The 27,284-nt window shown below is 34.9% G+C and overlaps 1 protein-coding gene across 5 annotated transcripts in view; it reads left to right on the forward strand.

Moving 5' to 3' along the window:
* The first annotated feature begins 333 nt into the window (after positions 1-333).
* The window catches only part of LOC127878156 (lamin Dm0-like), a 33,249-nt gene continuing 6,298 nt past the window's right edge, over positions 334-27,284 (forward strand). For all 5 annotated transcript variants that reach the window (XR_008048751.1, XR_008048752.1, XR_008048753.1 and 2 more), the window contains exons 1-8: positions 334-861; positions 17,741-17,873; positions 18,568-18,717; positions 19,617-19,787; positions 23,107-23,232; positions 23,627-23,847; positions 24,415-24,613; positions 27,092-27,196. Coding sequence is in view for 1 of the 5 variants with exons in the window: in XM_052424605.1 (XP_052280565.1) it covers positions 455-861; positions 17,741-17,873; positions 18,568-18,717; positions 19,617-19,787; positions 23,107-23,232; positions 23,627-23,847; positions 24,415-24,613; positions 27,092-27,196 (1,512 nt within the window). In the remaining 4 variants the exon portion in view is untranslated. The remainder of the gene's footprint in view (positions 862-17,740; positions 17,874-18,567; positions 18,718-19,616; positions 19,788-23,106; positions 23,233-23,626; positions 23,848-24,414; positions 24,614-27,091; positions 27,197-27,284) is intronic.

Consider the following 27,284-nt stretch of genomic DNA (forward strand, 5'->3'; position numbering starts at 1 on the left):
GAAAAGAGTTTATCAATTACAGAATAATTATTCATTTAATATAAAATGGCTCCTTTGTGATGTTTAAATGCTACAATTTTCAATCGACCAGTATTGACCAGTAAAGACCAGTAATGACCAGTATTGACCGGTTTTAACCGGGTATTGACCGCCGGCCCGGTCAATACTCAATTGACCGGTCAATATGCCAACCCTGTTGAAAAGCCACATATGATTGGTGTTAACCCGCTCAAAATAACACTCATGCAGTCTTGCAACATACGGCTACTTTATGCAGTTCCGAGAGCATACGTAAGATAGTCCGCAACATAGCTTGTCAGCGTCATAGCGGGATTAATCACGTGACAGGTCGCCATATTTGCCGGCAGCGCATCGATATTGAGTGTGTTGTTTACTTTTAGTGAATAGCAGAAAGAATACTTATTTGGTTGGTTAATATCCACTAATTTGCAAAATGGCGAGCAGGCAAAGTCGAAAGTCTATTACAACGACATCAGTGTCACAGTCTACGTCGGCAGAAACTCCGACAACGTCTGGGACATCACCTGGGCGTCGGGCGAGATCGCCATCCCCCGCGCGCATCACTCGGATGCAAGAGAAAGAACAGCTGCAGAATCTCAATGACCGTTTGGCGGCGTATATCGATAAGGTTCGCTTTTTGGAGTCCGAAAACAGCAGGTTACAAGTGCAAGTAAGGTCCACCGAAGAAACCGTTACCCGCGAAGTTACGAACATTAAAACCCTGTATGAATCTGAACTCAGTGAGGCGAGAAGACATCTCGATGATACTGCAAGAGAAAAGGCGAAGTTGCAGTTAGATGCTAACAAATATAAGACTGAAGCTGATGATTGGCAGTCAAAGTAAGTTGTGCTTTGTGTCTTCAAATAAAATTGATAATATTACATCAATTTTGAAAAAAAAATTGGAAGACCCTCCTACTGTCCAGAAATTACTAGCAAACCAATAATTGGTTTGCTAGTAATTTCTGGACAGTATGAGGGTCTTCCTTTTTTTTTCAGACGCCACAGTGCTGTTATGGGTGAGTTATGTAAGGGTGCCTCCCTATGTTGATTTTTATACATATATTTGATTGAATGACAGGGTTTTTTTTAGGAAAAGGGGAAGACGCTGGGTAAAAGGGGAAATTAGAGTGCGAAAGAGACATATTTGGGAAAAAAATAAAAACTGTTTATTTCAATATTGATAACTCATCTACAGAGGCATGTCTCTGTCCTTTTTTGATTTTTAACACATTAACAAGTAAGTCAAAGTCCTAAATATAGTTGCAGGGGTAGTTCTAATAATTGGAAATGTTTTCAACTGTATTTCTGTACTGGGGCCGGGGGACAATGTCAATTTTGTGATTTCAATTTCATGAAGAGTGGGTAGGAGATCTAGATCTGCTACAGTATTTGAAGGGGAAGGTGCGGCAGCAGCCGATTTTCTACTTTCACTTTCACAATGTTCGATGTTAATAATCTACAAATCCTGCTGGGTTTAAACGGTTTTCGATTATTCATTCTTAAAAAATGCGTCAATCATTGTGTTTAGTATTTTCCAAGTCCGAACCTTTTTTGTTTTTTTCGTGTATGAACGCAAATTGTGAAACATTTTTTTCTGTTTTCACGTTTACATCTTGGCTTTTACATAACCAGGATGAAAATTCGACTGGTTTTCGGTAATTTATTGGCGAAATGCCCTTCTCACGCAAGACCGAAATCCAGTAAAATAGTCACGTGATTATTACAGTTAGTTGCCCTGTTTCCATGATGTAATTTAAGAGATATATTTAGAATCACTGGGGTTCCAAGATTTGTGTGTTAGTCGGGAGAGAGAGCGAGATCGTTGTACATGGTACAAATTCAATAAGTGTTGACTGCCCAAAGAAAAACGAACATTGCTTTGAGGGGATAATATTATATTTTGGTGAAAAATGATATTTTTGAAGGCGAAATTTTATTTTGAGGGGAAAAATTTCTGGTATGGGAAGATGCCAAATTTCGGCGTCACTTTCTTATAAAATAAAACACCATGAAAGTTGTTATTAATTGCGTTATAACACTTAACAGAAAAACAGCTATAAAATTATTGAAAAAGATGCAAAGCAATGATTTTATTTATAAGAAGTGAGTTTTAAAACTAAGTATAATTTCCATAATGGTTAGTTGAAATTACTGAGCACAATACACTATTCAGAAAATTTCAAGCGCCCTTGGGACTCTAAATTAAGCACCCCAACCATAAGGCTTGTGGAAATCCTTCAGTAGCAAGTGATTTATTTTGCCCAATTTGGAAAAGTACCGTTACCAGCCCAAGTGGGAAAATTGTGCACAAAACCCCCAGAAGTTGGGAAATTTTGCGTCATGAAGTCGTCATATTGGGAAATTGTTGTATTTGATTTTTTGCTCACAAAAACTTTCAAATTGATAACTAAGTGCTGTTGGAAAATTGGTAGTTTTTTAATAATTTGGAAAGTGCCGTTTTCCGGTACTTTATTTTGAAGGAAAAAAATAGCTGGTAGCACATATACATGTTGCATTTATTGAAAGATTGTGCTGTTATTGTTATTACAATACATGTATATATACACTACCGTATAGCCAACTGTTTATCGTCAATACTCTAAGTTTTCTGACACTCTTAAGTTTTCACCCTCTTTTTTAGCAAAAAATATTATTTTTCATGACTTAACTTTCGGACATATGGGTTTTTGTCCATAAATAATGTCTCCTAACTTTCTGACAGAATATTTTACAGCACTACCGGTATTCTACAGATTTCTGCCCTGTTTTTGCTAATCTTTTGACTCATCAATAATTGATTTTTACAACATGATTAAGGTAATAAAACATGAATGATCAGTTTGTTGTTCTTTTCATTCAAAATCGGGTCCGGTAATCAGCCCCATTCCCAATTGAAAAAGGCATACCGGTATATGTGAGGCTGTGAGCTAAAAATTCCCCATGGAAGGTTTCCGATTTTTATGTCCACCACTATAGTAGTGGGGGACATATTGTTTTTGCCCTGTCTGTTGGTCGGTCTGTTGGTCTGTCTGTTGGTCTGTCTGTTTGCGCCAACTTTAACATTTTGCAATAACTTTTGCTATATTGAAGATAGCAACTTCATATTTGGCATGCATGTGTATCTTACTATCTTATGAAGCTGCACATTTTGAGTGGTGAAAGGTCAAGGTCAAGGTCATCCTTCAAGATCAGAGGTCAAATATATATGGCCAAAATCGCTCATTTTATGATTACTTTTGCAATATTGAAGATACTTGATATTTGGCATGCACGTGTATCTCATGGAGCTGCACATTTTGAGTGGTGAAAGGTGAAGGTCAAGGTCATCCTTCAAGGTCAGAGGTCAAATATATGTGGCCCAAATCGCTTATTTTATGAATACTTTTGCAATATTGAAGATAGCAACTTGATATTTGGCATGCACATGCATCTCATGGAGCTGCACATTTTGAGTGGTGAAATGTCAAGGTCAAGGTCATCATTCAAGGTCAGAGGTCAAATATATGTGGCCCAAATCGCTTATTTTATGAATACTTTTGCAATATTGAAAATAGCAACTTGATATTTGGCATGCATGTGTATCTCATAGAGCTGCACATTTTGAGTGGTGAAAGGTCAAGGTCATCCTTCACAAGTTCAAGGTCATCCTTCAAAGTCAAACGTCATATAGGGGGACATTGTGTTTCACAAACGCATCTTGTTTATATATCTTTTTGGAGATCTCAATATTTTGTTCATCTCCCATCCATATAAGTTCAACCTTAGTAAATATAATACTGAAAACACTTGTATTCGCAATTTTGAAGCATTAAAATTAGCCAATACTAATTTCCCAATTTTAGTCAAAACGCCGCAAATTTTCTCAATCCAAAGGGACTCGGGGGGCCCCATTCCCAAAATGTTGATTGTTTTTCTGCAGATTCATGCCTGTGGCAATAGACTATTATATTTGCCTTATTTGATAAATAATCATGTATACCAGCAGTGATTTATTTTGCCGTGCGTCCCGCGTGCCAGACGCACGTTTTTTTCTGGGGACGCATCATTCTCAAGCATGTGCGTTTTCGGGACGCATTGTTTAAAAACTCCGTTTTTCATAAGCGTCAAAGTTGTACATGATACCGAGTATGATTCGTGGATATAAGCAAAACACATGTCAACACCGTTTTGAAAAAGTAGAACGGAAGTCACATTACTACATTGGGAATGTAGTACGCGTATTTTGATTGGTTGAAATATATCAATTATCCAATAAATTATGGCGTTTTATTAAAAGTTTGTTGGACGATTAATTGGCTGTTTTGGATGGTAAACAAAGAAAAAGCGACCATTGAAAAAAGGTTTTCGAAAACAATTTAAACTTGCTGTGTAGATATTTATCAATAACGCAGCCTCGATGTAAACCATGTGGTTTAAATATGAAGAATAAACGGCGGAAACACAGTTTCATTCGTCTGTTGTGAGCGCAGACAGTTATTATTTATATAGTAAAGCGATGTTACCGTAAATATACGAATATAATACGCACTTTTTTACCTGCCGATTTTTTCTTCAAGTAGGGGGTGCGTATAATATACGAGTTTAGAGCAGAACAAAAATTTTCCTGTGCAAATTTTCAACTTAATCGCTGAATTATTCGCTTTGCGGCAGCCATTTTGAACTACACCATTACATCAAAGGGGGGCAACAGGGCTCGCGCTGTCGTTCGCCATTTGAGTCATTTGCAAAAATATTGAGAATTTGGCTCAATAAAAATCTTATTTGTTAAAATGCGAAAATCTAGTAAAATTTCATTGAAAACATCCGCCATTTATATCAGACTGGTTTTCTATATTTGTCTCTTTGTTTAATGAAAGTGTTCGCAATTCGAACAGTAAATGAAACCCGGTCTGTACCCGATTATGAGACATCGCTTGACCTTATTGAAGTGCGCATGGTAGCTGGCCAATCAACATTGAGCTCGGTGACACATGAAATGACGTTGTCGAATGAAACGTGAGAACAGGAGGAGCTTTCGGATAATATTGGGTCATCCATGCGCAGACACTGTATACTTTGAATACACAGTTAATATCGTCGTCTGCCTACAAAATAGCGACTGGACGCTAAGTCGTATAATGAGATTAGCAAATGAAAAAAAAACAAATGACAATACCCGTAAATAAATATTTCTTAGCTGACCACTATTTATCTTTCTACCGCATATTTACCATATCTGAAGTAAAGAGTGGTAATTAAATAATTAGTTTTATGATGCTAATAGAGTCTATTAAACCTGTCTTCCAATTGCCGCATTAAATTGAAAGGTGATAATTAATTAATTTGTTTTTTACTCCCAAACTAGCCTTAATGACAGCAGCGTATTTCAATTAACTAGATCATGAAAAACACGAGAGGTTTAATTGTATTTTAAGTTATATTAAAGTATCGAGTTTGTAACTCGAAAAAAGAAAAAGTAATTCATCTAGACAACTATAAAAACGGAAGTAACCATTTTGTCTTCTTATTACTTTATAATTATTATAATTATTATCGTCCCGAATATTGTCAAATTGAATTAAATGTGAAAACAAAAAACAGCGTCTCTGCTTCTTTCTTTTGTAATTATGACTGCTTGACCCGGATGTCAGCAAGGGGCCCGTGTGTATCGGTAACAATCAATGGTAATATAAACAATATACATAGATATTTATTATGCAACTGTCATAACAACAGCACTATAACACATCCTGATCAATATACCAGGGTAACAGATAGTTGACAACACCAAATTGATTTGCTATTTTCACAGCACAAAAATATATTGACACATTTTTTCGGAAATGGCCGATTTCGGACACTGATTTTTTTAGTGCGTATTTTACTCGGATTTTCAATTTTTACCGATAAATTTTGACCAAACTCGGGGGTGCGTATTATGCACGAGGGCGTACTATATTCATGGATTTACGGTATTATACTTTTCTGGATTAATTTAGAAGTGTTGTTTTTTCTAAAGTGACAATGAAAATTTGCATGTTCTGAAATAAATAGCATTATTTTTATACAGTACATACATAATAGTGATACAGATCGTACAGTATTCCGCCCTTTGTTACGTAGAATGTAAGTACATATAACAACACAGACATCTGCTGTTCATACTGCAGGATGTGAGAGGGGGTTTTTCTATACAGAAAACGTGTTAAGGTCTTGACCAAATTCATGAACAGGTTTACTGTAGGGAAACATTAGACAAACTCATGAGAGTGCAGTTGTGCAATTTTGCCCGGAATGAATTTGTTGAAAAAGCTCTCTCTGTTTGGAGAAAAACCAAGCGAGAAGGCTATACACCTTAAATACAGTATGAGTGTTGTTAGACTAAATCTGTATTGAAGTTGTAAACCTTTTGGCCAAAGGAAAAATTGTATTTTGTCACACTTTTTGAAAGGGCTAATTTTGACCAAAAAATTATCAACTCTACTCTCTAGTCATCCAGGGCCCTCACACTACTTTGGGGGAAGGGGTCCGCAGCCCTTAGGAGGGGGAATTTTCGCGGCGTTTCCCTTTTTGGGGGAATTTTTTACTTACTCTCTCATTATTTCATTTGTACATGTTTGCACTATATTCATTGCATTTTTCATAATTTAGTATGTTTGAAAAGATTAAATTGAAATAGAATTGAGATATAATAATCATGAGACAAATCTTTCTATTAAAAAAAAAAAAAAAAAAAAATTTTTTTTTTTTTTTTTTTTTTAGGGGGAATTTTTCCCCCCAAAAGGGGAAAAAAGTATACTTTTCAGGTGGGGGACTGCTGCCGAAATTCGGCGGCAGATTTGATAGATTGAGGGCCCTGTCATCCAATTTATTAAAAGTCTAGTTAGTCCAAACTGTTGAAGATGTAAAAAGCTTTGTTTAAGATGTTATATGTTTCACTGTTTGTTATTAAAAGTAAAACAAATAAAGATTTACTTGCTATAAACTTATTTCTGTTTTTAGCTGTAAAATGACATAAAAGAGACCCTGGCTAAGGTGTATCATGTTAAGTAGATTATTTTGAATGAATTTACAAAGGCACAATCTTGGACCCATTGTTTTCAGTTTGGACCCATTGTTTCAAAATATGCGAGTCCCAGGGACTCATTGATATAGATTTTAAAATGAATCACTGATACCAGTAGAAAACAATAGATTCAACCAACAGCATTTGAAGCAGTTTCTTCCTATTAAGGAATCAGATGTTTTTACTTTTTTGTTCTACATGTATATCATCTGAGGCAAGAATTAGCAAAGCTGTGAAGTTGTATTTATTTTTTTTAAGCAGAAAAAGAATAATAAAGCACAATAAAATTATTTTACGTTGATTTATTGCTTTTTTATGTCCCCCACTATAGTAGTGGGGGACATATTGTTTTTGCCCTGTCTGTCTGTTGGTCTGTCTGTCTGTTTGCGCCAACTTTAACATTTTGCAATAACTTTTGCTATATTGAAGATAGCAACTTCATATTTGGCATGCATGTGTATCTCATGAAGCTGCACATTTTGAGTGGTGAAAGGTCAAGGTCAAGGTCATCCTTCAAGGTCAGAGGTCAAATATATGTGGCCAAAATCGCTCATTTTATGAATACTTTTGCAATATTGAAGATAGCAACTTGATATTTGGCATGCATGTGTATCTCATGGAGCTGCACATTTTGAGTGGTGAAAGGTCAAGGTCAAGGTCATCCTTCAAGGTCAGAGGTCAATTATATGTGGCCAAAATCACTCATTTTATGAATACTTTTGCAATATTGAAGATAGCAACTTGATATTTGGCATGCATGTGCATCTCATGGAGCTGCTCATTTTGAGTGGTGAAAGGTCAAGGTCATCCTTCAAGGTCAGAGGTCAAATATATGTGGCCCAAATCGCTTATTTTATGAATACTTTTGCAATATTGAAGATAGCAACTTGATATTTGGCATGCATGTGTATCTCATGAAGATGCACATTTTGAGTGGTGAAAGGTCAAGGTCATCCTTCACAAGGTCAAGGTCATCCTACAATGTCAAACATCATATAGGGGGACATTGTGTTTCACAAAAACATCTTGTATTTCAATACAATTGTATAATTTTCGGACAACTTGTTAATATTTGTCTCCAAATTTTCGGACACATTTAATCTGAAAATTTCTCCTATCTAAATTTTCCGACACAATTTTTATTTTATTTAAGTGTCCAAAAACTTGTAGTAATTACGGCACATACAGCTTTTCTAATGTGCCTATATATCCTATTGTACTATATAATTACTACATCAATTACAAAAAAATAATTGGACCATTTACGACGATAAATGTGTTGAAGAATTTCATAAAAAACAAAAATACACCATTTTTAGGATGTATAAAATGAACAGTGCATCAATAGGATACAAAGCAATGTTTTATTGTGTAATACTTTGTCATTCCAAAAACATGCTTCCCGGGGATTTCCTGAACATCACAAAAAATGAGAGTGAATTTCTGTAATCAATTACCCTATGTTTGCATGGAACTAATCGTCTTGATTTCTTATTTAATTTCTCTCTGTTAAGTTTTCAATTGCATTTTAGAGGACAATATTTAAATTTGTATTATCTACAAATAACAATTAAACGAAACATGTATTGTTAAACTTGTCATTAAAAAAAATCCCAATCCAAAGGAACCCAGCCCCATTCCTAAAATGGTGAAAAAAGTGTCACAACTTGACAAATTACACTAAGTGTTCTTTCAATGTTTTTTTTTTATAAATATTTATTTTGTTTTATGGGTTCATTATTTAATGCAACTTCATGTATAAATGTGCATATATAAATTAAATTGTCTTATAAATTTTGCTAAATATTTATGTTACTCAACAGAATTATGGTTATTTTTATAATGAGTCCCAAGTTGTCACATTAATGGCTATGAAGAAACCATCTTGAAAAGCAATCAACTTCAAAGCACAAAACATATCTGTATATTAACCTCATAGGCTCCACAAAAACTGATTAGTCATCAGTTTAGAGCTATATATATTAACTGAGTGTGTGTGTTGGAATGGGCTACTAGCAATGTGAAGAAAGTAGTGCATGATTGATAACACTGAAACATGAAGGTATTGCATAAATAATCTTGCTGCGTTAAATGAAATGACTGTTTTAAAAAGAAAAGGTTTTTAGTTTTTCATTAAAATTAATTTCATTTACAAAATATTTTGACTTTGTTTAGATTGTGATTTTTACCCAAAGTGGTAAATGTCTTGGTAATGATTATGTTCATTCTTAATATTTTTTGTGTCACAATTTCTGTTCCAAGTTTTTATTGTTGATCTACAATGTTTACAAATTAAAAGGTAGAGTTTTGAGATTTTACTAGTACGTGTATTACTAGAATAGTTATGGTTTGTTTGATTATATGCTATTTTAACTGATTTAAGAGCAGATTTAGCTTGACGTATTGACAGTACACATTCTGAGGTTGTGCAATGTTTTTATTTGTTATTGACCAGGACCCTCGTTTGGCCGTTTTTGGGGCAGAAATTTGGCCCTAATCCCCCCTTAAAATAGTATACATTTTCCCCCTATTTAACTTGAAAATTCCCCCCTCCGAATTTTTTTTTTTTATATATTTTTTTATTATAACTTTTATACCTATATTGCCAGCTGGTATCATGCTATTAACCTTTGATGAAATGTATATTAATGTAAATAACATTAAAATATAGCAATTTTAAGTGTTGAATGGTTGGTGAAAAGATCTTCTTCAATCCCCTTTTTGCCCCAAACGATGCAAAATTCCCCCCTCTAAGGGCTCCGGCCCAATCCCGCAAAGTGTAGCAAGGGCCCTGTTGACCGCAAAATACAAAGTCAATAACAATTAAACTGTTGTTCTTAGTTATATGTTTTGCCAGAATAAGCAAGTTTCAGTGACCTGGTCCGATCAAACTACTTTGCCCTTGGGGGACAGGTTGCTCACCATTTGGCCACTAAAAGTGTTGACATTCGATCTTAATGACAGACTTGATGTTGTTATAAAAGCCTAATAATATCAGTGTTTGCTCTTTTACTGCTTTTATTACAACTTTTCAGTAACTATGACTTTTTAAGGTTGAATTGCTTTCCAGGGTATCAATTTGATCTTAAAAAGAAAAGATGTTAATCTGGAGCAGTGGAGCGTTACATGTACAGTGTCCGACAAATTTCTTTTTTTTCAGGTAGCCCACTGGGCTACCAATAAAAATATTTGGTAGCCCATAAAATTTTCCTATTTTCCTACAAAATGATGAGAGGCGGGTTTTCATCTTTATTTTATTTCTTCATTTACATATACATAATATGTATACATACATATACATAATACAGCAAGTAGTCTGATGTACACAGTCAATATCGTTAATTAATGTTACAGTACAGGCACCGTGTACTTAAATGTAAATGTACCAAAGAAATTCATATACTACATGTAAATATTACATGTATGTGCACATGTATGTGTACTTAAATTCGGACAGCACGTTAAGTTGGAAACGTAAATAAAGCGTTTATATGATCAATACGATTGACTCGTATGGTGTTTATCAATGCAATTGCCCTTTTTAACAACAAATACCGAGTTTCAAGAAATCAAGATTATTAAACTATTTATTTACTTGTGTCCGACTTTAAGTACTGTCCGAATTTACGTATTGCATCCATATGTTACGACACTTGTGTGCAGTCAGTTTACAATACAATAATTGTTTCAATAATCAAGGAACTGATACAGTGTAACGGTAACGATACAGCGTGTTTACATTATAGTTTATGTAGAGGAAATGTCAATGCCAAATAATTCGCGAGATACCCCGGTACTTTAGTTGAAATTCACAACGAAACTTTTAATGGAAATTAAATGATCTCAATGTTGTACCCGCTACGAAATGTTCATTTACAAATAAATACACCCATGCCAATTTTTGCGCGCTTTTTATCTGAACAAAGAAATTCATTTATTAAATGTAGAATTTTGTAACCTAAAATAGCTGTACACAACGCGTGCAAACCGTGGCAGGTGATTTACGGATGTTGCAATTAAACGGTCCTGATTGGGAGCTTATTTCATCATATCTTTAAATAGAACCATATGCCGGAATTCATTTGACACTTTAGAAAATTTCATACGTTTGTGTTTATGACTCTTATCGTCTTTATTACCCACCCATAATTTGGTTTAAAAAATATAAATTGGGCATATATGGGATTATTGATTAACAGTTGATTAATCCAATTATTAATTGACAATGCAAACTAATTAGCAGGTGTTAACCGCGTTCACACCGTTGTTATTAATATTCATTTTCGGTTTCGTTACCGTTTTAAAGAATCCGCTATTGTTTTGATTTATTTAATGTTCGGCGTCCTTGGATATTTAACGACATCAAAAACGATGTTGCTATTACTCATTGTTGCGGTTTACAAAGAATTCTAAACTGCGAAATGATGTTGCATCGTGTGCGCCAACTATCCAACCGGCTCTCATTATATTATTAGCAGACGACAAATGTTGATTCTGAATGGATGATTAAAATACACTGTTATTGTTTACGACATTACCTGATCGGTGACTGATTAGATAATTGATTGCACTTTGTTATCGGATTATAAGCAATAAACAGTGTAGAAACACATGGTCAGCGTGTTTATTCTACGTATGTCTGTCAATAAAACGGGCTACCGCTCTTATAGATTTATAGTAGCCCGGCGGGCATCAGCTGGAAAATTTCAGTATAGCCCGATGAAAAATTTCGGTAGCCCCCCGGCTCCAGGCAATGGACTTGTCGGACACTGCATGTAGCTTTGTTTTCCAAGCTTTTGGCATAAAATGGATAAGATTTCCATTAAAAAAAGAATAGATGTGTTCAATAGTTAGTGAAAAAAGTTATTTCCCCTTTTTATCATGAGCTCATAGCCTAAGAGACATGAATTTTTGCCTTTCTTTATACCTCTCAATAACATCGAAGTATCTTGTGGGATAGGTCCTTACCTGTTCAACCTGAATAGCAAAAAGCCTTGCTTAAAGACTAAGTTTCCAATACTATTTCATTAATGGCATTTTCAGCTGTGAACTGTGTCTGGATAGGAATTAGAATTGTCATAAAATGGTATTGATTTCCGGCTATTGTATACCAGTCACTCATTGAAAAGTTGTACTTAATAGCTGTGCCCAGAGCAACCACTTTACATTTTGATTGAATGCTTTTAATTTCTTGTGCAAGCCACCATATATTAGGTAAACGTTCGTGCTGTGAATTGTCCAACTCATACCATAACATAATTATTCAGTATTTTTATGCCCCCTTTCGAAGAAAAGGGGTAAATAGTTTTCGCACTGTCCGTCAGTCTGTCTGTCTGTCAGTCTGTTAGTCTGTCTGTCATACTTTTCGTGTCTCCTCTCTTATTCAAATAGTTTTTGTCCGATCTTTACAACGTCAGAAGTTGTATATAAATGGACATAATTATCTGACCTGCCAAATTATATATTTTTGTTAAATAAATCAAAGCAGCGCAGTAGGCAGCATTTTCTGACAAACACATCGTGGTAAAAGGTCATGGTCATCCTTCAAGGTCTAAGGTCAAAAATACAAATCCAAGGGAAGTAATAAGCTTTAAAGGGAGATAATTATTCTATATTGAACATAGCCAGTGTTTTTTTACAAATAGGGGAATGGTGGCGGGGCCCGTCCAAAAGGGAAAAAGGCGTCCGTCGTTTTTTAGGAAAAGGGGAAAATGAAAATTTACTCTTTTATATATTATGATATTTATTATATGAATACACATGTATGTATGAATGTTATATTAACAGCTGAATTTCTCTGTCCTTTTTCTTAAATATATATCAATGATTTTTAAACATTAGTTTCAGACAGTTCAGCTTTCATGCACAGTCTCAGTTTTCCTAGCCATTTTGAGTCTAATTGGGATTTTTTAATCGATAAAATGGCAAATTTGAGCATTTTTTATCTATAACATGGACCAAATTGGAATGTTTTTATCAACAAATATTGACACATTTATATAGATACATCAGGTCTTTTCCTGACCATTTTGGGAAAAATGCAATTCATATGAAAAGTCCACAGATGTGGGAAAAACTAATTTAATATAACTCTTTATAATAATTCAAAATCATATTAATTTTTTATATACTTTGTTAGTTATTTATGAAATTAATTAAAAAAAATTTTTTTTTTTTTTAAACTTCTGGAGGGGATTTTTTCTACAAAATTGAGGGAAAATTATATACTCTTTTTTTTAGGGGAATGGGGCCGAATATCGGCCCCGAAATTGCCATAAAAAAACACTAATAGCAACTTGATATTTGGCATGCATGTGTATCTCATGGAGCTGCACATTTTGAGTGGTGAATATACAGTCACGGTAGTGGCTTTTAATTATTTGCTACTAAAAATAGAGATTTGTTAGAAACAATTATTGTCAAGGGAAGTAATTTATATAATTATAAATCTCAGATAAGATATTTCCTTACCAAGAATTTAAGTTCTTTTCACAGTTACTGTACAGATTTTTTGTTTTGATTATTTATAACTCAAATGATTGATTTGTCGAAGTTTTTTTGTAAATGATATAATTTTCATTTCTTTCCTGTACTAATTTGTGAAAGGTAGGGTTCATTACATACCTGTGGACTTATGTCCATAGATACATGATTAACTCTGGCTATGATCTCTTTGATAAACCACAGGCCTTGGTTGTCAGTGATGTCTGACTTGGTCATTTTTGACTGTCTACAGATCCCCCCCCCCCCCCCCCCCCCCCGGTTTGTATGGACAAAATCCAAGGGAAGTAATAAGCTTTAGAGGTAGATGATTTCTATACCTGCCAAATGATAAATATAAATTTTATTTCAAAGCGGCGCAGTAGGGGGCATTGTGTTTCTGACAAACACATACATGTATCTTGTTTAATTTCATGAAAAATAAAAATTTGAAACTCACAAAAGTAACTTACATTTTTTTTGTATGAGCTGAAATTTGAGTTAAATGTTTCAGTAAAACAAAAGATTAAGATCATGGCTTAAAGGGGCCTTTTCACAGATTTTGGCATTTTTTAACTTATTCATTAAATGCTTTATATCGATAAATGTAAACATTGGATCGTAAAAGCTCCAGTAAAAAATCAAGAATAAAATTAAACAAGAAATATCTTTAAAAAAGATATACGGCGTTGATTGTGGTCGATGTTTATGAACGATCAAAAGTTATCTCTATGAGATAAAAAGTAGCGGATGCCTTTTTTCTGCGCAGTTCTTAGCTACATCATAAGCAAATCAATTACGGGGTGTTGCGCCAGATTTCGTGGCTTATTATGCTTTATGTGATATTATTACTCAGATATCTATATTTACAGAATAGAAAAACTCAAGAAACATGAAAATAAACGAGTGCATATAGGTCAGCCGGCAATACTCGAATCTTATTTAATTGCATAATTATAGTATAGTGAATTATTGTGCTCATGCTTAATAAACTGGTCTAAATGGATAAATATTTCTAATTGATTTTATCAAAATTGGTCCTTATCATGCCAATGTTGAAACCATATTAAAAATCGATGATTGACATACCACAATAATATCGCCGAATATCTTTATTTAGTATCTTTCTGATCAAAACAGACTTCAAGTGCACAAAGTTTACGAGACGGCGTTTATATAAAGATTTCTGCAACTGACCGCAAACTGACAAACTGACCTTGATACCTTGCGGATTGGAATGCAATGCATTACAGTCACTACGTTATTGTCAGTAAGACCGGTGTAACACAATGATCGCAACCCCTTCTGCGAACTCCGACGATGAACTGTATATAAACTATGACTTTCACAAATAGCCGCTTATTGACCCGAAACCTCGCGGGTTGAAATGCAATGCAAGTTAGTACTAAATATGACAACATAGCCTTTAGTATAAACGCTTTTGCGCTGGTAATTCTCTGAAAATAAAAGGTGAACGCACAAACTGTATTTATGTCGAAAATTGATTGTAAAACTGTTCTATCTATTGAGCCTTTTCATTAGAGATAAAATTGTTTCATGCAGTAAAACAGTGTTACAAAGACGCGGATATGTTTCCAATGTTCTGGTGTTATACTCAAATCAGCCAATGGAATAAATGAAGTGTATTCATTCGTACCTAGCCGCGGGAAATTTTATTTGTGTATTATTGGGCCCTTACAAAGGTCAAGTCAGGGTGAAAAGCTAGCTTAACACAGCTTACGCCGAACAAAGGAAAAGAACATTGCCCGGACCAGGTTTCAAACCAGTGACCCCTGGAGTCCTGCCAGAGTCCTGAAGTAAAAACGCTTTAGCCTACTGAGCTATTCCGCCGAGTACATATACTTGAAGTATTGTATACCTTATATAAGCAATCTACGAGTTTCACTAAATTTAACGACAAACAGAACTCTCCAAATTATTCAAACGTTTCGCGTTGCAACGCTTTATAATTTTTAGGTTTTAAAATCGTCAAAAGATGCATATAATGGCTATATTAGACCATGATAAATGTTCAGTATTACTGTTTCCTCACAAATATCATAACTAAAACGAAAATTTGCGAATCTGAAACAACTTTTTTCAATTTTGTCAATTTACCAAAGCTTGAAAAGATCCCTTTAAGGCTGTACATTATTATCAATTTTTTTAACATTTTCCTTAACTTTGAAAGGAATAATTCTCAGATTCATTGGTATACAAATTGCTTGTAAAAAAGCTAAAGACTGCAGCTAATAATGCTACAGGTTACATTATTAGCATAGCTGAACATTAAATATTTTAACATGCTTAATTTTATGATAGCATTAATTTGGTATAAGAATGTGAAATTAAAATATAATTTATATAAACTGTAATTTGGTATACATCAAGAGGTTTGTTTACAATGTTTTGTTGTTACATTCAATGCATGACCATTTTGATGTTCAAAAAATAGATATAATTTGAAGGCAATTATTTTGCACAAAAAACACCATGAAATTGTATATGTTGCAGTCAATTAAACATAAATGTATAGCATTTTTTTCCTACTCCTTGTACATGCTTAAATTGTATATGTTGCAGTCAATTTAACATAAATGTATATTAATTTGTTCACACTCCTTGATTAAATAGTGTCTATTTTTAGAAATAAGGGGAAACATTTGAAAGCGAACCGTCTTTTTAATTAAAATTCCAATAAAGTGTGAAAGTCATGTCTAAATTCTTAAATATAGACCTCTAATTTCTGTGTGTTCAAAATTTAAATCTTCAAAATACATGTAACAATCTTCAAACCTATGTTCAAACCGCTTGTTTTTCGGACTGCTTAACTTTCCACAAATATTTGATGTATTACCAAGTTACCATTTAAATTATAATTTGTAGTTCTGGTTGACTGGTGGGAAAATCATGTATTTTTCTGCTTCAAAACTCCCTTTCAATCTCAAATTATGTGTGGATGTCCCCAAACATATTGACAGGCGCATATACAAACTATTCGCATTTACTAATGAAAGCGGTTTTGCAAATTAACTTAATCTTGAAAGAATTAAATGGATTGTACGAATTTGTTGTGTAAGGTATTCTATTTACACTAGACAGTCAGGCAAATGAAACCATACTTGTTGACTTAACTGCACACAAATATTATCTGCAAAGTACACACTTCAATGAATTAAATTGGTAGATAAATAAATAATTGGCAGAGTTTTATTAATCCGATAAATTTTGCCGTAGTAAGCTTGATAGACAGCAAGGCTGTTACGTTATGTATGTAAAAGTATCTGTTATGTGCAAATTTGCATAAAAGCCTATTGTTAATGTACATCCTTGGTTCTATGATACCTGCTTGTATTTGCATTAAGCTGTCAGTTGTTGTAATCTGATAACATTTATTGCGTACATGTATGAGGCGTTATACTTTCTCTGAAAATGAATTGCGACTAGCAATAAAATATGATACAAGGTTTTGATTTGAAAAAAATAATTAAGAAACATTGCAGTTTAATGCCTGCTGTCAGTCCAAACAGGGACTGACATTATCTTTTAATCTTTTGTTCACAATGTTAAATTATTTTTTATTTAGGAAGAAGAAGACCATAAGAGGGATAATAAAAAAAGAAATTTAAAATACAACATTTTATAATTTCATCTGACATCCAAATATATATATATTTCATATGTAGCAGATGTAAATCCTTTTGTGTTATTTAATCAGTAGTAATATAATTTCCAACTTATTAATTTATGTTGCCCTATAATCCAATACAAACAATATTTCTATTTTAAAAATACCAATCGGAAGAATGTTTACGATACATGTGTTAAAGAATTCATTAAAACAATTGCCATTTTTCACAATTGCAAAAAAAGGGATTTATGTGTAACTACTTGACTAATAATTTCTAGACTGAGTTCCAATCTGGGTCACTTGCTTCTAAAAACTAGGTCACCGGGTCAAATTGAAATACTACCTTTTAACCCACACTTTTCACAGAGGATGAAAAGTCTTATGATTTTATGCTTAGTCTTTAAGTTATGAATAATTTAATTGTATAGATAATAATCAGAAAAACGAAATGAAGGTGATTATTGGTTCAACATATCTCTGGATAAGTACTAGTGCTGTAATTCTTCCTATTGAGATCAGTGATGGAAGGCTAATAGTATGCTATTCCTATGTGTTAATAGATACCTCAAGAGGGACCGTGATGCCAAAGCAGCAGAGAAGAAGAACCTGGAGCTGAGCAATGAGGTTGGAGAGCTCACCGCGAAACTCAATGACGCTGACAACAACCGTAAACATGCCGAGGCTGAAGCTGTTGTAAGTTACCTTACTGGCATCCATTGAGTCTTGTAAAGGGAAAACTGGGCTTAATTCATGTGCATAAAGTGTCGTCCCAGATTAGCCTTTGCAGGCCACACAGGCTTATCAGGGACAATACTTTTTACCTGGACTAGCTTTTGTGCATGTGAGACTTCTTTTGAACAAAAACGTCTGTAAAAGCGGAAAGTGTTGTCCCTGATGAGCCTTGCGGTCTGTACAAGCTAATCTGCACATGCATAAAGCCAACTTTTCTTAAAACGTGGCTCCATTGAAAGACATTTAGTCATGTCGTTCACTTAAGAGCCCTTTTCACTTATGCTGAGATGCCTTTCTAACTTCTATCTGTTCCTGTTTGATTTTACTTGATAGATGGGAGTCAATTCTGTCTTATCATAATGCCAAAATATATGTGGAAGAAATAAAGAAGAATATAAATTGTAATTATCTTAGACCTAGTAATGTTTTTGTCATCATCTATCCTGATTATTTTGCAATTTCACAAACGCTTTACGTGATCCTTCCTGTTATTCTATTTTATTTTATGTTTATGACTGGATTTATAGTTGTTTTTTTCAAATGAAAAACAGCTACAAAAGAAACAAAATAATTATGTTAACTGTAATATGTTAAATAAAATTGTGTGAAATTCAGAATTGATATTCCATGTATGCCTATCCCTATGCCCTGACAGCGTCTACGCCAGGAGGTTACCCTCCTTGAACGTCAGCTGGCCCAGCTGAGGAAGCAGCTGGAGGAGGAGACCCTGCTCCGTGTGGACCTCGAGAACCGCATACAGACCCTCAAGGAGGAGCTGGCCTTCAAGTCACAGATACATGAACAGGTAGGGGCTGGTTGGTTGGGGTGGGGGGGGGGGTAGAGTGGGGGTGGGTTGAGACCCTGCTCCATGGGGACCTCGAGAACCGCATACGGACCCTCAAGGAGAAGCTGGCCTTCAAGTCACAGATACATGAACAGGTAGGGGCTACTTGTGTTGGGGGTGGGGGGGGGGGGGTAGAGTGGGGGTGGGTTGAGACCCTGCTCCATGTGGACCTCGAGAACCGCATACAGACCCTCAAGGAGGAGCTGGCCTTCAAGTCACAGATACATGAACAGGTAGGGGCTGATTGGGGTTGGGGGGGTGGGGGGGTGGTTTAGACCCTGCTCCGTGTGGGCCTCATGAACCGCATACAGACCCTCAAGGAGGAGCTGGCCTTCAAGCCACAGATACATGAACAGGTAGGGGTTTGGGGGGTGAGTAGGGGGGTTGAGACCCTGCTCCGTGTGGACCTCGAGAACCGCATACAGATCCTCAAGGAGGAGCTGGCCTTCGAGTCACAGATACATGAACAGGTATGGGCTGGTTGGGGTTGGGGGAGTAGGGGGGGGGGTTGAGACCCTGCTCCGTGGTTATCGTTGGAGTAAGGTGCGGGTAATTGAGAACTTGAATGTACAAACTGGTAGGGTGTTTAGCCTGCGGGTGGTTTAGTTTGTGAGCTTGGGAAATATGGACTGTTTAATGCAAGTTACTTAGTTCTATTTGAATTTTAAGACCGAAAGACCAAATTAAAAAAATTGCTTGTCATTAGACAGTTTTGACTTTCTATTAAACAAAAAAGAATATGTAGTTTTATGGAAAGATTTGCAAAAGGTAAATATAGTTTTATGACTGAATAGGACATTTATGATGTTATCTTTTTGTATCACTGAATCACTTTTAAGGTAGGACCGTAACACTTGCAGGAACTGAATGAGACCCGCACAAGGACTGTGACCACAATAGACGAGATGGACTCTGGCCTGCGCCATGACTATGAGAGCAAACTGCAGGAGGCTTTACAGCAGACCCGGGCTGAGTATGAGGAACAGATCCGCATAGTCAGGGAGGAGGTGGAGGAGCTCTATGACAGAAAGGTAGCTTCTAGTGTTCAGGACCCATATTCACCAACCAATTTTTAGAATTGAGACTTGAGACCTTCAAACAAAAAGAATATTTTTAAAACTGTTATGTGATAAATTTATTTGAAAGTCTGACAAGTGCTAACAAATGTAGTTGTCAGAGTTCAGGAGTTCACTCTTTGGCCATAGGTTGGTTTGGTATGAAATATTATCTCCTGTTTTTCTCTGCCTATTTCTGATTAAAATGCCTATATTTACTAACATTTTCCTGAAAAAAGGATGTGGCGCTTAACTGGCCGCAGTTGTTTGACTTTAAAAACTAATATCATTTAGAAGAATTTATTCTATTGAACTCAAAAATGATAGATGAATGATCTCATAGTTGTATGAAAATAACAAATACACAACAACTTTGACTAGTTTATATCAGTGCGTCGGAATTATAAAATAAACTTCTCAGAGTAGTTGAGCATTCTGTACAAAAGTTAAACAGCATTTCACCCAATATAGTTTAGTGAAACCATATAAACCACATTTTAAGCTGGTAACCTCATCAAACAGGACAAATCTTCCAATCCCATTTTATTTAAAACACCCCAATACGAGGATCCCCTGCACTCTACAAACCAGTCTATATATCAAATCATATCATATACAGTCCACTCTCGTTATCTCGAAGTCGGCGGGAACAAGAAAAAATATCGAGATAACGAGACTTCGAGATATCCGAGTAGGCGTTTTCCAAGAAAAATGAGACGAAAATTTACCTTGTTTTTAACATCTAAATACCTGCCAAGTGGTCTAACTAAAGCCGTCACCGTGTGACATAATACTCTCTACCTGATATATACGCGTTTTTTACGAGGCACGATTAATTTTGCTATTTAAATGCTTAAAATGATGTTTTACATATTACAGAACTGCATGAACACATGCGGTTATATTTTTTCTTAACTGTCGAGTAAACATCCGGTTATATTGCTATTTAAAGTTATGATGCAATTGATGTCCAATCAAGACGAGGGTTTTCCATCTGAGCATGCGTAAGTCACGTTCCGGAATACTGAACTGTGCATGTACATTGTGTAGATTGAAATGCTAATGATAAAGCCTGTTGGAGTTCAATGATAGAACAATATTCTGCAAATTTGCGACGGTTGATACACGCAAAAATATAACTCAATGCATTTTAGAATGTTGTTTGTAAAAACAATTAGTATTTCGGCTTTTCGGCAGGCTGTGTATGAATTGCAGTTAATTGATGTTAAAGTGACAGGCCTTACTCAAGTGTTAATGGCTAACGACATAACACACGTGTGATCATTGATGCAATTAACGGATCAATTTCCTACCGCACAGTATCGGGAACAGCCGGGCGAAGCGGGACGGTGAAGTATCAAATTCTCACCTTTTGCCGACACTGGAACAGACATGTATTCGCACTTCGAGATAAACCACAGTAAATACATGTAAAATCGGGACTCATGACAAAATTTTATATCGAGATATCGAATTTTTCGACATAACGAAAATTGAGATATGCGATGTTTATTTATATATATATAAAGAAGGAAAAAAGTTGGGACATTGAGCTTACTTCGACATATCGAGAATATCGAGATATCCGATGTCGAGATAACGAGAGTGGACTGTAATTTCTTAATACCAAATATAAAAATAAAACCCTGTGGTTTTGCCTCTTTATGGTAGTGTCAATGCTGTCAGTTTTGCAATTTGAAGAGGCATACAATTATCTTACTCAATTGAAAAATAATCAAACTGTAAAAAATGCAAAACTAAAAAATGTCTTTTATGACTATGAACCTATTGGTGTAAAATGTGTTCGCTTTAAAACAATAATATTCACATGGATATGCATGCTATATTAGTCTTAGACATTGGCACTGGCCCAAGCGCCTGTCACGAGTAAAATATTTTCGAGCAAATAATAAATTTTACAAGTTAATTATTTTAGCCATGTTACAGCTATGAAAACAGAAGCTTAATCTGTTAATGTTTGTAATTTTATTTGTGATGCATTTGTTGCTAATAATTGTACAAAAAAAATTATCCAACTTTACCACCTGTTTTCGTCTAATATCATTATGCCTTTTGATTATTTGAAGTCTGGTTTGGAGTGTTATCAATGTAAAAATACTACAAAGGAAAAATACATTCCACATGTAAGCTATTTTTAGCGCTAAATGACAGCAATGTCATGCAAAATAAAAATATGTGTGCTATCTACTTGGAATTCATATCACATTCTAGTGCTGATTGCATAAATTAATAGTGTTTTTCATTTTGTATGTTTCTATCTCAAGCAATTTTTTTGGTTGTGATGTATTCACTCTTATATTATATGAACATTTACTACATTCTTATGTAACTTGATGGTTTATGTTAAACATTTAAAACTTACATTTAAAATTCTACTGTTATTGATTATAATTAAAATTTATTTATGGCATATTTTTTCAATTAACTCCAAAAATTGCACATTTTCATCTGTAATTTTAAACAAGTAATTGTGTGAAAAAACCTATTATTCTACATAAGATAAATTAAAAATTAATAAAATATTTAAACATACCTTTTCCCATTTCCTTAAGTGATTATATTTTCAGACTTTCTTACCTTCATAAACAAAATCAATCTTTATTGCTGGTCATCTGTAAACAATTATCATTTGCATTGTTTGCTCTGAAGATATACCTCTCATAAAATGTCGATTGATCTTAAGAAGATACAAAATTAAGAAGAACAAAACTTGAAGATTTATCATGTAAAAGTCTCTGTGCACTGACCATTACGAAAATTTAATTCCGGTGTACTTGTTTAAGAAAAGCATAACTGTTCATGTTTTGTCATATTTGAACTGTGTGCAAACCATGGATTTGGAAGATTTTATAAGGATGCGAAAAGTCTACAATATTTTGGTACAGAAAAAAAACCTAGAAAATATAAAGTTATGTTCTTGTGTAGATCTACAATAGTACAATAAATCAGTTTAGTCCCATAATATTACATCTACAAAATGGAAGTAATTAGACTGTTCAGAAATTGTTTGCAAAGGCTTTCATTTTTGTCAAGTAGCACATTAAGTTTATAGTGTATATTGAAAAATACTTAACATTTGGTTGCAATAGTTGTTCTAAGGCAGATGCATTCGCTTTCTTCTCTCAGCTCTTTCTATTAGTTTTATTTCCACATTGTGCTTCATACACAGCAAGAATAGTCTTCATCTGTTTCGTACAGGAGAGGTAAACCTTGTAAGGGAGTACATTAATTTTCCTATGCCTCAAAGTCTAGGGAATCTTACCTCTCTGTTCAGGTGAACGACCTGCAAGGTGCCCTGGACCGCAGCATGACAGTTGGAAACTCGTCCCGCGAGGAATACCTGCTGACAAAACGACGTGTTGATGAACTGGCGTCTGAAGTAACCAAACTTCGGGCTCAGGTAAATAGTAATTATGTGGTTCATAGTATAAGTAAGTTATTTGTTTTGACTCTTAATGTAATCCATCCTCCATTGATTAAAGGGAAGTTCAATAACATTAGATTTAAATTTATTGGATTTCCATTCCATTTGTATATGATACAATTTGTTCCTTTTAAATAAAAGTGAATGCTTTCTATAGACACGTGTCTACTGCCGGCCATACAAGTGAATGCTTACTGTAGACACGTGGCTTCTTCTGGCCTTGATTTCCCACCTTAGTTCTTTCAATACTTATTGTTTAGATGTTTGGAAGTTAAGAAACAAAATATTTGTCCCCAGCACACTAAAAAAAGTAAAATAAAATCCCTGTTATAATGAGAATAACCTTAATTCTTTGTCCCCCACATGACAGAATGCGACATACGAGGCTCGGATCCGTGACCTGGAGAACCAGCTGCAGTCTGAGTCTGACATGTTTGAGCAGCGTCTCCTGCAGAGGGACACAGAGATCCAGGGCCTGCGCGAGGCACTGTCTGACCAGACCCAGGAGTACGCGGACCTGCTAGACGTGAAACTAAGGCTTGACAGTGAGATAGAAGCCTACAGGAAACTGCTGGAGAGTGAGGAAGAAAGGTGGGGCAGCTTTTTGAATGTCTCAGATTGGGTTATCATTAGCCTTTAGACTTTAAATATGTCGCCATCATCATGTGTATGTTGGCGAGACACTTTATTTATGCCTAATGATACCATAATAATAATAAAGTGTCACATTTCACCACCTATTAATATTTAATGCATTAAAAATATACTGTTATAATAAAATATTGAAGTCTAATTAAAAAATTAAAATCTATTACTTTTTAAAGCTCATGTTATCTTTTGTGTACTCAATCATTTTGTAAAGGATATTGTTAAATTTAAGGTCCTTTTTGTATTGTGATACTTAAATGTTTGGCATTTTTTAACACAATTTCAGACAGTGTTCTCTAGGAATGTAATGAGTTGATACAAAACTGTTTCAGTGGTTCAAAGTTAGATATTTACCAGTTACAGAGATTTTATATCTTAACTAAAAAAATATGTCTGGTATGTTTTACAAAAGTTGGATGTACGTATATAATAATAAGTTAATTTAGGAATAAATATGTGACAAAAATATGTTCATGAAAAGTTTTCATTATGTAAATTACATGTTTGCAGGTTGAACCTGTCTGCTACCTCAGAAGAAACCCCAAAGAAGGGGCGAGGCACAAAACGCAAGCGTGTTACATATGACCTGGGTGAGGAGAAGTCAGCAGGGTATGACTTTGCATCTGAAGCTCACTCTGAGGGCGCGATAGAGATACATGACACTGACCATGAAGGAAAGTTCATCAAACTGTTTAATACTGGGGAGGAGGTAGGTGGTACAAAATTATTTGTATTTGTGGTTGAAATTTTGATGAAGGTAAACCCATAAACCCATCAGGAGTAGTAACATTTACACTGTTCTTGCAGATTTTAAGTTTTAATAATGTGAAATCACTTAAAATTGCAGGGTACAACTTTTGCATAATTGTAATCAAGGACATATTTGTGCTGTCTTAAATTGTGAAATGTCAATTTGAAAAAAAAATCAAACTTAATATGCATAGATATATCAAGATAACCTGGCAAAATGTCAGTGGAATCCCTCATTATGACACCCTGTTATTGCAATAAACACGTTCAGCTGTCGGTATTCAGTTGGGCTCTTAATAATTGGCTGGGTTTCATGTCTTATAAAGGGTCTCATCAATATATGTAGATAGCTAAAATTTTGTATTTTTGTGTAACATAGGTCAAGTGATTGAGTGTGCACATGTCTCAAATATTCATAATTGTAATTCATCTTTTAATTTTAAAATGATTTAGCTCAAATGACCACCTCAAAGCTCATGGTTTTACTTCTAGGTTAAACCTTAAATTCGGCCATAAAAAAAACATTTCTGTACTAATTTTTGTTATTCATTGTTCATTTATACACATTTTTATTTAACACCATAAAGATACTGTTTGTCACGTTTTGACACTTGTCCCTCACCTGTAAAGTCAATATCAGACTTAGAGGTCAGAAGTCATATTTGGCCATAAAACAGCTTGCCCAGACTGTAACTTCATCATTTATTTTGAAATGTTCATATTATTTACCACAGATATTCACAGTGTGAATACTGCTCTTTTTTAAGCTTTAAGATGAAGGTCACACTTAGTGGTCAAAGGTCAAATATACAATTTGTCCAGGCACCCAACTTCATCATTCACTATGCAATTTTGTAACAACGTACCATAATTAAAAAAGATGCATGGAACAAACAAATAATGTTTGTTATCCCCAGGTTTTTCGGATAGATGTGCGTCTGTCCGTCCATCCTGGCCACCTGCTCCTCCTACACTGTTAGCACTAGAACCTTGAAACTTACATACATGGTAGCTATGAGCATATGTGCAACGATGACAGTGACAGAATTTTGATCTGACCCCTGGGTCAAAAGTTATGGGAGTTGGGTCGAGGCCGGGTCAGAGATTTTCACTTATTTTTATGCCCCCTGGTATGGTGCATTGGCCGTAACTTTTGCAATATTGATGATAGCAACTTGATATTTGGCATGCACGTGTATCTCATGGAGCTGCACATTTTGAGTGGTTAAAGGTTAAGGTCAAGGTCATCCTTCAAGGTAAAAGGTAAAAAAAAACAAATCCAAGGGAAGTAATAATCTTTAAAGGGAGGTAAGTAAATAACCTGCCAAATGATATAAAAAAAATTAAATAAATCAAAGTGGCGCATAGAGTTACACAGTAGTGGCGCAGAGATGTATTAAGTATTCAATTGTTTGTGTTTACTCATCTGTGAAATGGTTTAGCTCAATCTAATGTTTATACAAGGGATTATAAAATATTGGCGCAAAGGGACACCTGTATATGAGAGAAGAGATAGAATGCAGTGAAGCATAAAAAGCATGAGAAACTCATGGAATATAGCCTCAAGAATCTATAAAAGGGCTGAAACTTTCAATATGTGCAATTACAATTTTAGACACATTACTGAAAATCTGTCAAAGTGTGTGGGAAAAATGTGAGAAACAATTTAAAGCAAGATGGACTTTGAACAGGCACATCAAAGACAGACATGAAATTCAACATATTCATTGTTGTGTACAAGATTGCGATAGAAAATTTCTGAGACCATTTAGTCAACCATTTAACCTCAAAACATAACTTTTCCAAAACAGAAGCAAGAAGATTGGTTATAAGAGAGCATGTTCAGTCATCTCATAAGTCATTCCAATTAGGATGACATGTACATAATTGACTACAGTGAAGTTGATTCATTATTAGATTTGTAAGGAGAGCAGGATTAGGAGGAGAAATTAGGGTATAGATTTTCACTCATTTTTTAGGTTATTTTACATTAACTTCTTCATTTGTACATTGAATTACTTCAAATTTATACTGAACATCTCTTATGACAATACGGTCAATCTCAACTATGCATGGCCCCATTAACAACCCTGGGGCGCCCCTGTGTCAAACATGCCGCGTGGGGATATGCGTCGGCCTCTGCCGCGCCATTTCTAGTTTATGTTTATTTCTTTCCTGCTAGACATGTTTCTGCTATACCCTCTATCGAGAGTATTTACATAAACATAAACACAGGAAGTCACATGAAATATTTTTAGCTCACTAGAGCATTTGTGCTCATGGGGAGCTTTTAGGACCATCTTTTCTGTCAGTGCATTATTGCGGCTCCAATATGCTCCAGGGTAAACATATAATTCAGGAACACATCATGTTCAATGTATTTTACCAACACTGTTGATACCTATTTTCTTTTCCAATGCTTGTTTTATTTTCACAGGACATTGTTTTGGGTGGCTGGACATTGAAACACACAGCTGGTGAAAATGAAACCTTGTACAAGTTCCACAGGAATCTCAAACTGGCTGCCGGACAATTTGTCACGGTTTGTCCATGTTTAAATACCTTATTGTGATACACAAATCATAATAAATGGTCTGTGTCAAAGACTTGGTCACTTGAGTCAGACAATA

This window comes from Dreissena polymorpha, chromosome 4 (genome assembly GCF_020536995.1).
Source record: "Dreissena polymorpha isolate Duluth1 chromosome 4, UMN_Dpol_1.0, whole genome shotgun sequence".
Taxonomy (NCBI): Eukaryota; Metazoa; Mollusca; class Bivalvia; order Myida; family Dreissenidae; genus Dreissena; species Dreissena polymorpha.